The 16,015-nt window shown below is 31.4% G+C and overlaps 1 protein-coding gene across 1 annotated transcript; it reads left to right on the forward strand.

The window, feature by feature from the left end:
- Positions 1-1,694: 1,694 nt before the first annotated feature.
- LOC111703400 (uncharacterized) lies at positions 1,695-15,778 on the forward strand. Its single transcript, XM_023475332.1, has 13 exons — positions 1,695-1,750; positions 2,765-2,845; positions 3,046-3,137; positions 3,498-3,577; positions 4,067-4,142; positions 5,246-5,343; positions 6,105-6,150; positions 7,495-7,580; positions 9,377-9,487; positions 10,739-10,845; positions 10,980-11,050; positions 13,402-13,458; positions 14,795-15,778. Exons 1-13 carry the CDS (start codon positions 1,714-1,716, stop codon positions 14,843-14,845), a joined length of 993 nt encoding a protein of 330 aa, XP_023331100.1. The 5' UTR covers positions 1,695-1,713; the 3' UTR covers positions 14,846-15,778.
- The last annotated feature ends 237 nt before the right edge of the window (positions 15,779-16,015 follow it).

Genomic DNA, 16,015 nt, shown 5'->3' on the forward strand with positions numbered 1-16,015 from the left:
AATTCAATAACATAGCATTCACGTCGTGCATTATGTATAAAATATACTGATATATATATGTATATGTATATACATATATATATATATATATATATATATATATACATATATACAACTTTCTAAACTAAAAACTATACTGTATAAGCACATGTCAACCGAATGTATATATATAACTTATATATACAGTATATATATATCAAGGACCGTCGCATCAGATTATTTCAGTGATTCACAAAATTTGACACAGTAATGATATTGAGAAATGTGAATAATAATTTTAATTTTCAAAAACTTATTAAACTTTAGATATCATGATACACTTGAGAAATCAAGATTTTACAGGGTTTTTTGTTTTCAACCCCTATAAATTTTAAAGATACATTTGAATTACCAAAAAGTAATTATTACTAAAATTCTAATTAAAATCAAAATTTTCTTAATCATTTGTTTTTGATTATTTATTTATGAATACAATTTTAAAAAATAAGGAAATAAAACTTCCTTTTTGAAAGTCTTGCTTCCTTCAAGTTGGCAGTCCCCAATATTTCATTATTCGCGATCAAAAACTTAATTTTAAAAAGCAAGCAGGAAGTTCTTACAATATTTGTTTTGAACACAGTTGTAACAAATTATATAATTATTTTATAAGAATGTTGATCCCAAAAGTACAGTGATTACAAGAAAACAGCGGAATAATTGTAACATTTTTCTTTTCCTTTCTCATGAAATTCTAATTAGAAATTTGAAGTTTTAACTCTTTTTATTTCCATAAAAATGCACTGAATATACATTTAGGTAATAGGTCCGTTTAAAATTACAGAATTCCGATTTAAAATTTTGTAATAATTCGAACAAAGACGACAAAATTCCACGGTTGTCTGGTTTCCACTGTAATATAGTCAGATTATCCAAAATAGGGTAGTATCAAACTTTTCAGTATTGATTTTGAGAAGATTTTTAAATTTTTGATTCTCTGATATGCAATGTAGTCGATCATATACATGTATTTGCTTTTCTTATACTTGGATGAAAAATCAAAACTAGAGGAGCTCCGAGGTCACATGATCGTACAGGGTGTCCCAAAAAACATGGGAATTCAGTGACGAATTCTATATCGTCTTTTCAAATAATTCTTTGATTTAATATAGTGATACCTACTGAGAAAGCTGTAATCTGTAAGAGTTTCGTCTGCTATGTTTACATTTTGTTTGTTTATGTTTTGACTGCATACGGTTGTACTTAGTAAAACAAGAAAATTACAGTATACAAACAGAGTAAACTTGTCCGTATTCACTGTTCATCTGCGGAGACATTATAGACACATCTTTACAGTCTTTTACCCTTTTCATTAAATAAACTCTAGCAGACATAATAATATTATGGCTTTTGAAATTAGGTATTACAATGCTAATTCATAACAAAGACGATATCGAATTCGTCACTGAATTCCCATGTTTTTTGGGACACCCTGTACCATATTCTCTTGTAAGTTTAACCTTTTCCCTTTATCTAGATTGAAGTGACTATCTCTCTCTCGAAGCACAAAATTATAATTTTTTCTCCCAATCCTTTGTCTCCAATTTAAAAAAAAGTAATTGAAATATATATGATTATTAAAAATCAATATTTTCTTGTTTCATGTTTTAAAATCTAAATTCTAGTTCCATTGTTTTGACATCACAATTTTTAGATACAAATATTTCAGATTCCAAAATGTCTCCAAGAACCGGATTTAAACTTCTAGGACGAGGTAAATAAAACAAATATCAAACCGGAAACGTTCAGAAGGATTTTATATAAATTATCAATACAGAGGGATGGAAGAAACTATTTTCTTTTTAAAGACTGATAATACTTTCAAATAAAGTTGTAAATCGTCTTTTAATTTGATCAAAAAAGAGATACCTTTCATTAAAGAAGTCATAGATTTACAGAAATACAATAATAATTTAAGTTTTAAACGTAGATTTTGAACAAAGAAAAAGTTTTTTTTTTAAAGTTTGAAGATTTTTGTCTTTGGGTTATGAAGTAAAATTTAGAAAGCTGGAGAAAGCTCGAGTCTCTCTAGTGTCTACAGGAACCAAGATACAGAAAACAGTTCTATAATATTTTACATGTGATTAGTGATACAAACACAAGCGGAAATGCACAATGTTCACCATTCAATACTGTAGATGCAATACGCAGTACAATGTACATATATATACATTTACAAGGCCCATTGATACAAACAGTAATTATACAAAATTATACAAATCTTATCTCTGTACGTGATTACTGTCATTGGTTTTGTGATAACGAATAAATTAGCTGTTTTATTTAGTTTTCTCTACAAGTAATCAATATAATAGAATCATGTATTATGGAACTTTGCATAGTTTAATTACATTTTTAAAATTGTTAAAACAAATTATATTCAACAATATGTATGCACACTAAACTCAATTAATAACAAATAATGTATTATTTATTACTTTTTAATAATAACACCACTTCTAAAATTACTTGATTCGTACCGGTACTGCACTGCACTGCATACATTTATTCGTATAGTCCAGTCTGGACTACCCAGAGTAGAGTCGATCCAGCAAGTTTTATGCAACGAATACAGCCTGGCAAGATCACGATGTAATTACTAATAACTAGAAAATTATATTAATTACGGGGTTACCAAAACAAGTCAGACGCCTACACAAAATTAACTTGTAAAGCATTCCTTATACAAATTTTCAAACCAAAAATGTCATTATTATTTATCTTGCAGAGGCTGCAAGGTTGTTTGTAAACAACAGGAGTGTACTGCAGCCATCTCCAGTTCGATTCTTTCAGAAAATGACATTTACAGGTACGAACTACAAAGATAATGTTAAAAATATATATTTTATCTTTTTTATTTTTAAAACATTTTTTCAGCATGAGGGGAATATATTTTTGTAATTTTTTTTTTTGGGGGGGGGGAGATCGACTTCTGAAACTTAAAGTTAATAGGATAATGAAATTAGGATACAAATAAGAAAATTATGATTATGCTTATTTGTATAATAGAAGAAACAGGAGGATCTACTCCTGGTAACATGTCAATACTCTCACCATCAGTTAAAGAAATGGATCTTCAATCTGTAATCTTTCAACCAGAGGTAGGTCTAAACTCTACATTCTACACTTCTACACTCTACACTCAACACTTTACACTCTACACTCTACATTCTACACTCTACACTCTACACTCTACACTCTACACTCTACACTCTACACTCTACACTCTACACTCTACACTCTACACTCTATAACTTCTTCACTCTACACTCTACACTTTACACTCTACACTCTACACTCTACACTTCTACACTCTACACTCTACACTCTAGACTTTACACTCTACACTCTACTGCACTCTACACTCTACACTCTACACTCTACACTCTACACTCTACACTCTACACTCTACACTCTACACTCTACACTCTACGCTCTACACTCTACATCTATATGTTAAGGTTGTGATATTTGATAAAGACGGAACTCTTGTATGCTTTCATACAATGTGGAACTCATGGTGCGAACAACTGGCGTATAGGTAATTAAGCCACTTATTCGTTTACTAAAGAGTTGAGTTTTTTGCCACAAATTCTGATTTTCTAATCCTAATATCTTTGCGACCCGATTTTGTAGACCTTTGATACATTAAACTATAAATTCTTATAAGTAAGAGCAAAAATTATAGCCAAGCCAAGTGTTGAAGTATAAATATATCTAAAATATCTATATGTATAGAATGCTAAGTGTTGAGGTATACATATATCTAAAATATCTGTATGTATAGAATGCTAATTATTGAAGTATAAATATATCTAAAATATCTGTTTGTATAGAATGTCAAGTGTTGAAGTATAAATATATCTAAAATATCTGTTTGTATAGAATGGTTGAAGTATAAATATATCTAAAATATCTGTTTGTATAGAATGTCAAGTGTTGAAGTATAAATATATCTAAAATATCTGTTTGTATAGAATGCGTAGTGTTGAAGTATAAATAAATATATCTAAAATATCTGTTTGTATAGAATGCGTAGTGTAATGGAGAAGGATATGGATGATAGTGTTTATCAGCTTCTTGGATATGATAATGTGGCAAAAAAGGTGAAGTTATTTCTAATAATATTTTAATTTTTCAATTACATATTTATGACAATTACATGAACCAGTGCATGAACTATACTAGCTTGTAATATTCTTAAAGATTTTATTTAATATCTTTCATTTCGTTAATTTCATTACAATTCGTTCATTTTTTATCAATTCTTTCATTTTCTAACAATTCTTTCATTTTCTAACAATTCTTTCATTTTCTAACAGTTCGTTAAATTGATTACAATTCGGTGATTTCCTGACTAGTTGTGAATTTAATTAGAATTCGTTAATTTGGCTACAATTCGCTAGTTAATTTTCTTTAAATTGTTTATTTCCATACAATTCCGTTATTTTCCTACAATTCTGTAATTCACTTAAAATACGATTAATTAATTTATTTTATTACAATTTATTACAATTTATTGTTGTGTATTTCTCTAGAACTCGTTCATTGCCTTAAATTCGTAAAATTCAATACAATTTCAGTGTTTATATATATTATTCCTTCGTATTCTTTGTACTTCCTTAATTTATACCAGCATTTTGTGCAGAGGTCATTACAGTTCTTTAATTTCATTTCATTTCGTAAAATTCCATACAAATCGTTCATTATCTTAGATTGGTTAATTTCCTTAAAACTTATTTATTTCTCTACACTTCGTTTATTTCGTTCTCAATCTAACAATTTCATATAGTTCTAATTATTTTTCTACACTTCGTTTTTTTCGTTCTCAATCTAACAATTTCACATAGTTCTGTTAATTTCTCTACACTTCGTTTATTTCGTTCTCAATCTAACATAGTTCTGTTTATTTCTCTACACTTCGTTTATTTCGTTCTCAATCTAACAAGTTCACATAGTTCTGTTTATTTCTCTACACTTCGTTTATTTCGTTCTCAATCTAACAATTTCACATAGTTCTGTTTATTTCTCTACACATCGTTTATATCCTTCTCAATCTAACAAGTTCACATAGTTCTGTTTATTTCTCTACACATCGTTTATTTCGTTCTCAGTCTAACAAGTTCACATAGTTCTGTTTTGAATACTAGACCAAACAATTTCTCCTTCTTGACTGTTAACTTATTACACCAACTGCTCTTATCTCTAGGTAAGGATGGGACTCCTGGCAGAGAAGACCCACCCCTACATCAAGGAGAAGCTGGAGGAGCTCCTGGTCAAGGAGGGGTTCAGCTCCTGGGAGGCCAGGTAAATGGCTATTTATATAGGTCTAATCATCCAGGTGCAGCCATTCTCTATCTGCTTATACACCAATCTGCCATTAATTAAAATGGTTCATATTATATATAGTCATACATAACTCAAAGAAAAAGATCAAATAAATATTTTATCTACTAGCAGTCTGCTCGGCACTTCAAATTAACCGGAGTTTGTAGTGTTCTTGTTGGGGCCGGATATGGCGGTTTATATCGATTTTTGAAACCACTTATTGTCACAGTTTTTTAGATTCGTTTATTAAACAATCTTTTTAATACCGGAGGTAGTTTACCATAAATACCAAGAAATAGTTAAACTAAATATAGTTCGTTAAACAACTTCTCTTGTGTGGTCTCGGTCACAGGCCAGAGAGAGTTAGTTCAAGTGCAATTTCCCAAGCGGCAACTTGCCAAATCTGTCCTAGCCGCAGTAATCCGCCCTCATTGCAGACTGCGGCCTCTCAGAAGCCTAACATAACTTTTGGGAAGTTGTAGCCTGGGAAATTGCACATTTGGGAAGATAACTCTTGGGAAATTGTAACTTGTGAAGTCACCCTTGGGAAAATGCCTTTGGGAAAATACCAAACACCAGTTAAACCTATTCTCGGTATTCATTTTACACACACAAACATGAACAATTCCATGAAAAAATTTAAGAATGAAAAAGACGGAATTTTCCAAAGAAATGTGTTGTTTTCTATGGAACAGGATACATATAGTTTATTAAGAAATTACAATACTGAAAATGTTTAGGAATGTTGTTACTAAAACTTGGAAGGATACTCCAGAAAATATGCAGGTTGATTGTTTATATCATTTGGAGCGTAAATATTTCAAAAATTAATAGACTTTTAAATAATATTTAATTAATGTGTTAAAAATAAATGAAAACCCAAAAAAAATGTTTAATTCAATCAGGAAATTATTTTCACCAAATGTTCGTTAACATTTATCATCTTAACATTCAGTCGTTCTTTCTGTGAAATATATTTCAAGATTTTCGTTACTGATGTCGATTATTTTTTTCATACTAGGTATTCATATTTTAATTGTGATTGCTTAAACTTTTAGTCTTTTTTCTTTCTAGTTTCATTCAAATCATATAAATTACAATCAAACTTAAGACGAAAAAAGCTATACGCCCAAATTGTCTCAATTTTGCTTTAAATCGCCTCTAACTAAAATGTATTCTCAAAAACGCTCAAAAAATGTTATGATAACCACTGTCTTCACAAATACAATTAACTTTTTTGTTTGGCCATTTTTTTCTATTAGAAAGGTCAAAACAACCATGGAGAATTAGAACTCTGTTAAGTGATCGGTTATAAGAACGTTTTTCTAATTTCCGAACACTAAATCTTAATCTAAATGTTGTTTTTAGCAAGAAATGCTGAGCATTTTTGTTATAGTAGCGTCAGAGAGAGGAATTTTTCATTTTAATGCATAAAAAAGAACATTTGATTTGTTGAATTATATTCGAATTAAATATGATGATGAACTTATTACTGTACATAACGACTTAGCAACTCGAATTATAATATTTGCAATTTATTTTTTTATCAATTTCCTGAAAAACATGTTTAACATGAAATACTTAGACTTTTTGGAATTGATTTCTGTAATATCAAATATATAAAACATATTTTCTATAAATATTAAAGTAAATTTCTAAACCTAAAATCCAACCTTTGATGCAGTAATACAGAGTATAATCATATGCATCCTTGAAAACCTTCCTGGAAACAACGATGAGACTGTACACTTATTGACAGTAGGCAGGGCCTAGATTCATGAGAACTTTGAACCCTGATCTCATCTTTTTTCTTCATCTTTTTAACTCTTAACTGTTCAAAATTTTCCACTCGTAATACGTTCTGTTTATTATAATCCAATAAATATAATTACAAAATAGAACATATTGAATACGTTCTGTTTATTATAATCCAATAAATATAATTACAAAATAGAATACGTTCTGTTTATTATAATCCAATAAATATAATTACAAAATAGAACATGTTGAATACGTTCTGTTTATTATAATCCAATGAATAGAATTACAAAATCTACCATGCTGAATGTTGAATGATCAAACTACTTTTTTTTAATCTTTTCTTCAAATTATTTTCTTTTTTAAATTAAGATAAAAAGCACGGGTAATCTGCGTACTCTGTTCTCTCGTCTGAAAGAGAATAATATCAAGATTGCTATCTGTACTTCAGACTCCAGGTAGGATTGGAGAATAGGCAGAGGATATAGTTGGAGGACATAGAATACTTTTCATAGGGATAAACTATAAAATAGGAAGAATACATGATACTTTAGGTAGGTAGTAGAACAGGAAGAATACATGATACTCTAGGTAGGTAGTAGAATAGGAAGAATACAGGATACTCTAGGTAGGTAGTAGAATATGAAGAATACAGGATACTCTAGGTAGGTAGTAGAATAGGATGAATACATGATACTCTAGGTAGGTAGTAGAATAGGAAGAATACAGGATACTCTAGGGGTAGTAGAATATGAAGAATACAGGATACTCTAGGTAGGTAGTAGAATAGGATGAATACATGATACTCTAGGTAGGTAGTAGAATAGGAAGAATACAGGATACTCTAGGATGGTAGTAGAATAGGAAGAATACAGGATACTCTAGGTAGGTAGTAGAATAGGAAGAATACAGGATACTCTAGGTAGTTAGTAGAATAGGAAGAATACATGATACTCTAGGTAGTTAGTAGAATAGGAAGAATATAGGATACTCTAGGTAGCTAGTACAAAAGGAAGAATACAGAATAATCTAAGTAGGTCGTAGAGTAGGAAGAATACTAGATACTCTAGGTAGGTAGTAGAATAGGAAGAATACAGAATAATCTAGGTAGCTAGTACAATAGGAAGAATACAGTCTACTCTAGGTAGGTCGTAGAGCAGGAAGAATACAGGCTACTCTAGGTAGCTAGTACTATAGGAAGAATACAGGCTACTCTAGGTAGGCCGTAGAGTAGGAAGAATACAGATTAATCTAGGTAGGCAATGCAGTAGGGAGAATGCAGGATACTCTAGGTAGGTAGTGCAGTAGGGAAAATGCAGGATACTCTAGGTAGGAGTGCAGTAGGGAAAATTCAGGATACTCTAGGTAGGTAGTGAATTAGGAAGAATTCAGTATACTTTAGGTGGGTAGTGCAGTAGGGAGAATTCAGGATACTTTAGGTGGCTAGTAAAATAGAGAGAATACAAGATATTTAGGCAGGTAGTAAAATAGGGAGAATACAGGATATTTAGGCAGGTAGTAAAATAGAGAGAATACAAGATATTTAGGCAGGTAGTAAAATAGAGAGAATACAAGATATTTAGGTAGCTAGTAAAATAGGGAGAATACAAGATACTTTAGGCAGGTAGTTAAATAGGGAGAATACAAGATATTTAGGCAGGTAGTAAAATAGGGAGAATACAGGATACTTTAGGCAGGTAGTAAAATAAGTAAAATAAAAGATACTTTAGGCAGGTAGTAAAATAGGGAGAATACAAGATACTTTAGGCACATAGTAAAATAGGGAGAATACAAGATACTTTAGGCAGGTAGTAAAATAGGTAGAATACATGATGCTTTAGGCAGGTAGTAAAATAGGGAGAATACAAGATACTTTAGGCAGGTAGTAAAATAGAGAGAATACAAGATATTTAGGCAGGTAGTAAAATAGGGAGAATACAAGATACTTTAGGCAGGTAGTAAAATAGGTAGAATACAAGATACTTTAGGCAGGTAGTAAAATAGGTGGAATTCAGGATACTCCAGGTTGGTAGTAAAATTGGTAGAATACAAGATACTTTAAGCAGGTAGTAAAATTGGTGGAATTCAGGATACTCCAGGTTGGTAGAAAAATAGGTAAAATACAAGATACTTTAGGCAGGTAGTAAAATAGGTGGAATTCAGGATACTCCATGGTTGGTAGAAAAATAGGTAGTTCACTGTGCAATAAATAGAAATTCAATACATAGAGCAAACTAAACCTTTATAATTACAGGGAGGGAACCCAGGAGTTCCTGGAGCGAATGTCTCTAACTGATCTTGTTGATCTTGTTGTTTGTGGAGATGATCCTGAATCTATTTCTAAGCCTGATCCTCATAATGCCAGGTAGAGCCTATATGCTACATCTAGTCGGGCTGTGTGTGCCTGCATTTGAGATTTCATGTAAAAAGCCAATAGTCTAGAGTATAGTGGTAGGCGATTATATCAATACAATGAAAGCAACTTTCGATTTCAATTTTGATTTATATCAAGCTTATATACACATAAACATTTAAGAGAAGCTGTCATTTAATTTGTAATTCGAAAAAAGCTTGTTAACAATAAAAAATTAAATAAAAAGTTCTTTTTTTTTGTCTGATATTTAATTGCCTACTACCACTGTATGATAATTCTATCGTGAGACATGCAGTCAGAATGTTTGTTTAATGAATTTTGGGATCAAGTCTTGATCTTTTTCTTATGCGGAAATATGGAATGATTTCATTTATCTTCGATATCCTGTTGCAGTCATAACCTGCAGGGATAACTTTTATTGAGGGAAAGTGCCCGCATTGAATATGTGGGTGAAGAGTTCCTACGATACTTCGAAAAAAAGTTTGACCTATAAACAGCTGTCGGAATTAGACCAGGCTGCAGCCGCAGGATCTTTTGACCTATAAACAGCTATCAGAATTAGACCAGGCTGCAGCCGCAGGATCTTTTGACCTATAAACAGCTATCAGAATTAGACCAGGCTGGAGCCGCAGGATCTTTTGACCTATAAACAGCTATCAGAATTAGACCAGGCTGCAGCCGCAGGATCTTTTGACCTATAAACAGCTGTCGGAATTAGACCAAGCTGCAGCCGCTGGATCTTTTGACCCATAAACAGCTGTCGGAATTAGACCAGGCTGCAGCCGCGGGATCTTTTGACCTATAAACAGCTGTCGGAATTAGACCAGGCTGCAGCCGCAGGATCTTTTGACCTATAAACAGCTATTAGACCAGGCTGCAGCCGCGGGATCTTTTGACCTATAAACAGCTGTCGGAATTAGACCAGGCTGCAGCCGCAGGATCTTTTGACCTATAAACAGCTATCGGAATTAGACCAGGCTGCACCCGCAGGATCTTTTGAATGTTCAAACAAGTATGAGCTTCAGAATGAATTTTTATTTAATCAGTACTTCTTAGTCCTTCAAATGTTTTATTAAAACTAAGGAATTTTTATACCAAAAAGGTTAAAATTAGTCGCAAACTTTGGGATTTTAACGAAACCATAGCTAAGGCTTAACAATTAATATTTAAAGTAAGTGTTTCGACAGCAAACCAGCATTGTTTAATATTTTCATTTTATTAAAATCTGAAATTTTGGTTTAGATTTATCTGTGAGAAGTTGAATGCTCGTTTAAGTGATACAATAATGGTTGGAGATACCCCCGCTGATACAATTATGGGTCAGTCTGCTAACCTAGGGCTTACAATAGGTATTACATTTCCATGGTTATTTAGAAAACAGGAAAATTTCTGACATTAGGAATGTGATTTTTTCCTTTGCAGTTGAAGCATTTTCTGAAAATGAATTTACATGAAGGTTTTATTAAAATATTCTTTTGTTTAGGAGTTTTAACAGGAGTTGGGTCTGAGGCAGATTTATCACATGCAGATATCATCTTAAAAGATATCACACAGGTTTGTTATGTGAAATTGTAAACCATGATCAAGAGCTAGTTGGACATTCGTATATTTGGAAAGTTGCCACTAGGACTGGGCTTGTTCCTTTTTTAAATTGTTCGTTCCTTGTTCTATAACGAGGTCCTTCAGCTGGATCATTCGTTACTGATGCGTTCTTTTTCCTATCGTTCCATCCAAGTTCCGTTCCGTTCTTTGTGTCCTTGATGGAAAACAGTCACAGCCATTCGTTAACGGTGGATAATCGTTGTGGATAAAGCACGTTAACGATTTTTATCGTTCCTCGTTCTATACCAAGGGCCTTTTAGCAAAAATAGTCCATTACTTTTTATTATTTGAGCTAAATATATAAAACACTTACAAATTTGAAAACCCTTGAAAAAAATAATGTAATACATTTGTCACATATAACATTTGTAAAATATGAAATATTTTAGGGAAACTTTCTAACGTACTTTTTTTTTTTTTTAAACCCATTCTTCTCGCTTAGGTTAGATCTTCTTTTTTTATGTTAGGGTTATATTCCCTTTTAATTAGCTGGTCTCGAAAAGTTGGACTAGGATGATGTATTACATTTCACTATCTCATCTAAATCATTTAAACCTTTCATAACCCAATTTACCTGAGAACAAAATTCAGATTTAGAACGTTTTCCTGATCGTTAACGATTCAAGATCTTTTTTCAACCAATTACCGTTCGTTCTACGAGTTCGTTATTTTATAATTCATTCCAATATGTTGAAGCACGCGTGTTATGTGCATCTGTTCTTTTTTTAGAATGAAGGCATCGTTATCGATAATTTCGTTCGTTCCAGTAAAAAACTGTAGTTCCCCAGGAACGAGGCCTAGTCCCAGTTGCCACTTGGAAGTTATACCCTTGGAAAGTTGCCGCTTGGAAAAGTAGCTTTATGCATTTGTATTTGAAATGACGCAGGATTCAGGATTATACTGGTTATACTGGATACACGACACATATTTGTAAACTAGACTGCTTCAAATCCAGATTAATCCTGTATTATGTTCTTGGAAATATTGAAAATATTGACGTTCTATTATTTCTGTTAGAATACTTTTATTTAGAAGACATGCGCGCACTATTTTGATTACAAAAAGAGTTTTAATAAAATTAATCAATAGATTGATACTTTTAAAAGTTTCCTGAATGCTTTAATTTTCTTCAAATATTTCTTTTTAATTTTATTTTTTTTTTTTTACGCGTGAATTCTGGAGGAAAATGTGTGTTTATATGAACGATATCAACAACATCACGTTTTTCAGCATACTTAAAACATTTCAACTCACGTTTATAAGCATTTGCTATAAACATAACATTAACAACACGTTTATAATCATGATTTAAGCATGAACAGATACACACACATGATGTGTACATGAACAGATACACAAACATGATGTGTACATGAACAGATACACAAACATGATGTGAACATGAACAGATACACAAACATGATGTGTACATGAACAGATACACAAACATGATGTGAACATGAACAGATACAAACACATGATGTGAACATGAAAAGATACACAAACATGATGTGAACATGAACAGATTCACAAACATGATGTGAACATGAACAAATACACAAACATGATGTGAACATGAACAAATAAACAAATATGATGTGTACATTAACAGATACACAAACATGATGTGAACATGAACAAATACACAAACATGATGTGAACGTGAACAAATACACAAACATGATGTGAACATGAACAAATAAACAAACATGATGTGTACATAAACAGACACACAAACATGATGCGAACATGAACATAAAAATAACGTAGACATACTAAAGGATGCAAGCTCTCACGCAAAAATCAATCAGAATGTCGCCAATTACATCTTAAAAGCAAAAGCTAAAGTTCTTTAATGTCGACTGTCGACTTTTTTGCTACATAATTATGATGATAAACATAAATGTAAAATGAACATGAAATTGAACATGAACATAACATGAACATGAACATGAACATGAACATAAACATGAACATGAACATGAACATGAACATGAACATGAACATGAACATGAACATGAACATGAACATGAACATGATGAACATGAACATGGACATGGACATGGACATGAAAATAAACATAAATGTAAAATGAACATGAAATTGAACATGAACATAACATGATGAACATGAACATGAACATGAACATGAACATGAACATGAACATGAACATGAACATGAACATGAACATGAACATGAACATGATGAACATGAACATGGACATGGACATGGACATGAAAATAAGCATGAACATGAACATGAACAAAATCGTGAATACAAAACTATAACGAACATGATTCTAGGTTGTTGACTTGATAACTCCATCTAAGGAAGAACATCGAGAATCTCATAATGTGATGGTAAATTTATAACTTTCATTCAAACAAACTTGGAAATTCAAACAAACTTGCAAGTTTAACTATCAAACTACCAAACTATACAATTATCAAACTACTAAACTATCAAACTACGAAACTACGAAACAATCAAACTACCAAACTCCCAAACTACTAATCTCTAATTTTTAAATCCATATATCGTTGCAACTTGATGTCGTTGACCATGAAATTTAACCTATGTTTTCTGCTCTTGATCAAATAGTCAATATTAAATTTCGTAGGTTTTCACGTATTGCTATGCTTAAAAAATAAGAGGATTAAAAAATTAGAGTTTAGAGTTTAAACCACAACTATAAAAATGTATAAAGCTTTTTAACCCGCATAGTGATTGTTTCTTACAAAGCATCAACAATTTTAAGTAGACAAATTTGAAAATTTAAGTAAACATTTAAACAATTGATTGAAAAACTACCATATTAACTAATAAAAACTAAAAATAATAAAATCAACACTTAATATTTATTATTCAACATATCTTATCAACAAGTTAACTTTTGTTTACCAACTATTTCAATAAATCCAAGTAACCTGGCAACCCGAAAACCTAATTTACACAATGGCATACTTTATTCATTCTACAAGACATAAAAATAAAATTTTATTCATCGCAGAAACTGCTATAGATATTTTTTGTCAAAAAGTATTCGCGGGTTACTGGTGGTTTTTTCATGATAGACTCTAAACGTGTAAAAAATGACTTAATTAATTACATTAATTAATTACATCAATTAATTAAATATTATGTCAATCTAAAGTAAATTGCACTTAAAAGAGTGAAATCTTACATTTTTTGTTAATCTGTAACTACTTTCATTGAGAAACTTTAAATGTTTTAAATTTCTAATACGTCACTGTATTAATTTTCTTTTCTCATACGCGTGCTTAAAAAACAACTAGAGTAGCTACGAGGTCACAAAGCCGTTTTAATTATATTCGCGTAAAGGAAAGGAGTCTTTGGAACAAAATCAAATATTTAAGGGGAGATAGAAGTAAGATTAGTAGCGATCAAAAGCGCTTTTTATCGCATTAAGCCTATACCCCCTTTCATTTTTCGCGAACACTCCCTTTAAACCTCAATCTTTTTAGAACCCGATGTTGTAAACCTTTGAGATTTAAAACTCAGATTATTTGATCTAACAGAATTCATGGCTTGAAATATCTAGGGTCTGCAACATTTGGTTCCAAAGATATAGTGATTAGAAAATCAGAGTTTGTAGCAAAGACTCAATTTCTTAGACCGTCTCCTTCTGCCTGGTGCACAGCGACATAAAAAAGTACATAATTCATGTGTGTTTAGGTCACTGCTCGGGGGTTGAATAAGATTGCAGAGCGAAGCTGTTTTAGTTAAAATTCACTTTAATCAAAACTTTTCATTCACTGCTTATCCCGCGGATCAAATTGCATCTAATATTTATCTATTTATGTAAACATGCTTACATTGCGATTCACTTTTTTCGCACCTTCTCAAAATACAAATACCACATGAAAAATATTAACAAGCTTGAGGCATAAAGATTTGAAGTTAATACTCATAACTAAAATATCTTCTGTTTCTTTAAGATATTAAAACTTTTTAAATATTAGCTGAACGAATTGCCTTAAACTCTAAAACCAGGGATTCGAATATTTGAATTTGAGATATCAGTTGCATTACCTGACTTCGGTTTAATTCAAAACAATGTAGAAGAATATAATTAAACAGTTGACAATTACATTAGAAGAAATGTTTCCTTTAAAATCTCTGTATGATCATGATAGCCGCTAAACTATATCTGAAGGCACAATGTGATAAAATCTATTTTAAATGTGAATTTATACAGGACTACCCACAAAGGATGAAACTGTAAAGACGACCTTAATCCACTAAAATATAACCACAAGGTTAAATTAAGACTTTTGTCTTGAATATAGTCTTTTAATTTCTTATTTATTGATTCAAAAAAAAAAATTAACAAGTTTAAAGTTTTGCAGGGGTGCACCTTGAATAAAAGACAGACATTATAAATTCCCTACAGTCGTCTCTGAAGTCTTATCCTTTGTGGGTAACCCTGTATGTCTTTAAAAATGACTGTTAAACTTGAAAATTAATATTATTGGTCACAAATCATGCTTACATAACTGTCACATTTATTAATATGTTTTCTTTAAACGCGGGGAGAAGAACACGCGGTATTTATTTTGTACTATATTAGTGCTATACTAGTAAAATTATTACTTATATAAGTAAAATTATATTCAAAAGTATCATATTTAAATATATAAAATATATAATATATATGTTGATTTATTGTTTAGCAATTTTCTTGTAGTTAACTAAAATGAAAGTGAAGACAAGTTGACCTAGGTCCCAGTCAAATTCAAGAAAAATCATCCTGTGTCCGAATTTAAGGAATTTGAGTCGCGTCTTAAATCCACCAAAAACCGGTTTTTATTGAGCGCCGGCTTAACTCTTGAAACAATGAATACGATTTTAAGTGAAACCAACCATATTTGAGCCGCTGCTCAAATTCCTCAATTC

The sequence above is a fragment of the Eurytemora carolleeae genome, unplaced genomic scaffold, assembly GCF_000591075.1.
Source record: "Eurytemora carolleeae unplaced genomic scaffold, Eaff_2.0 scaffold469, whole genome shotgun sequence".
Classification (NCBI taxonomy): Eukaryota; Metazoa; Arthropoda; class Copepoda; order Calanoida; family Temoridae; genus Eurytemora; species Eurytemora carolleeae.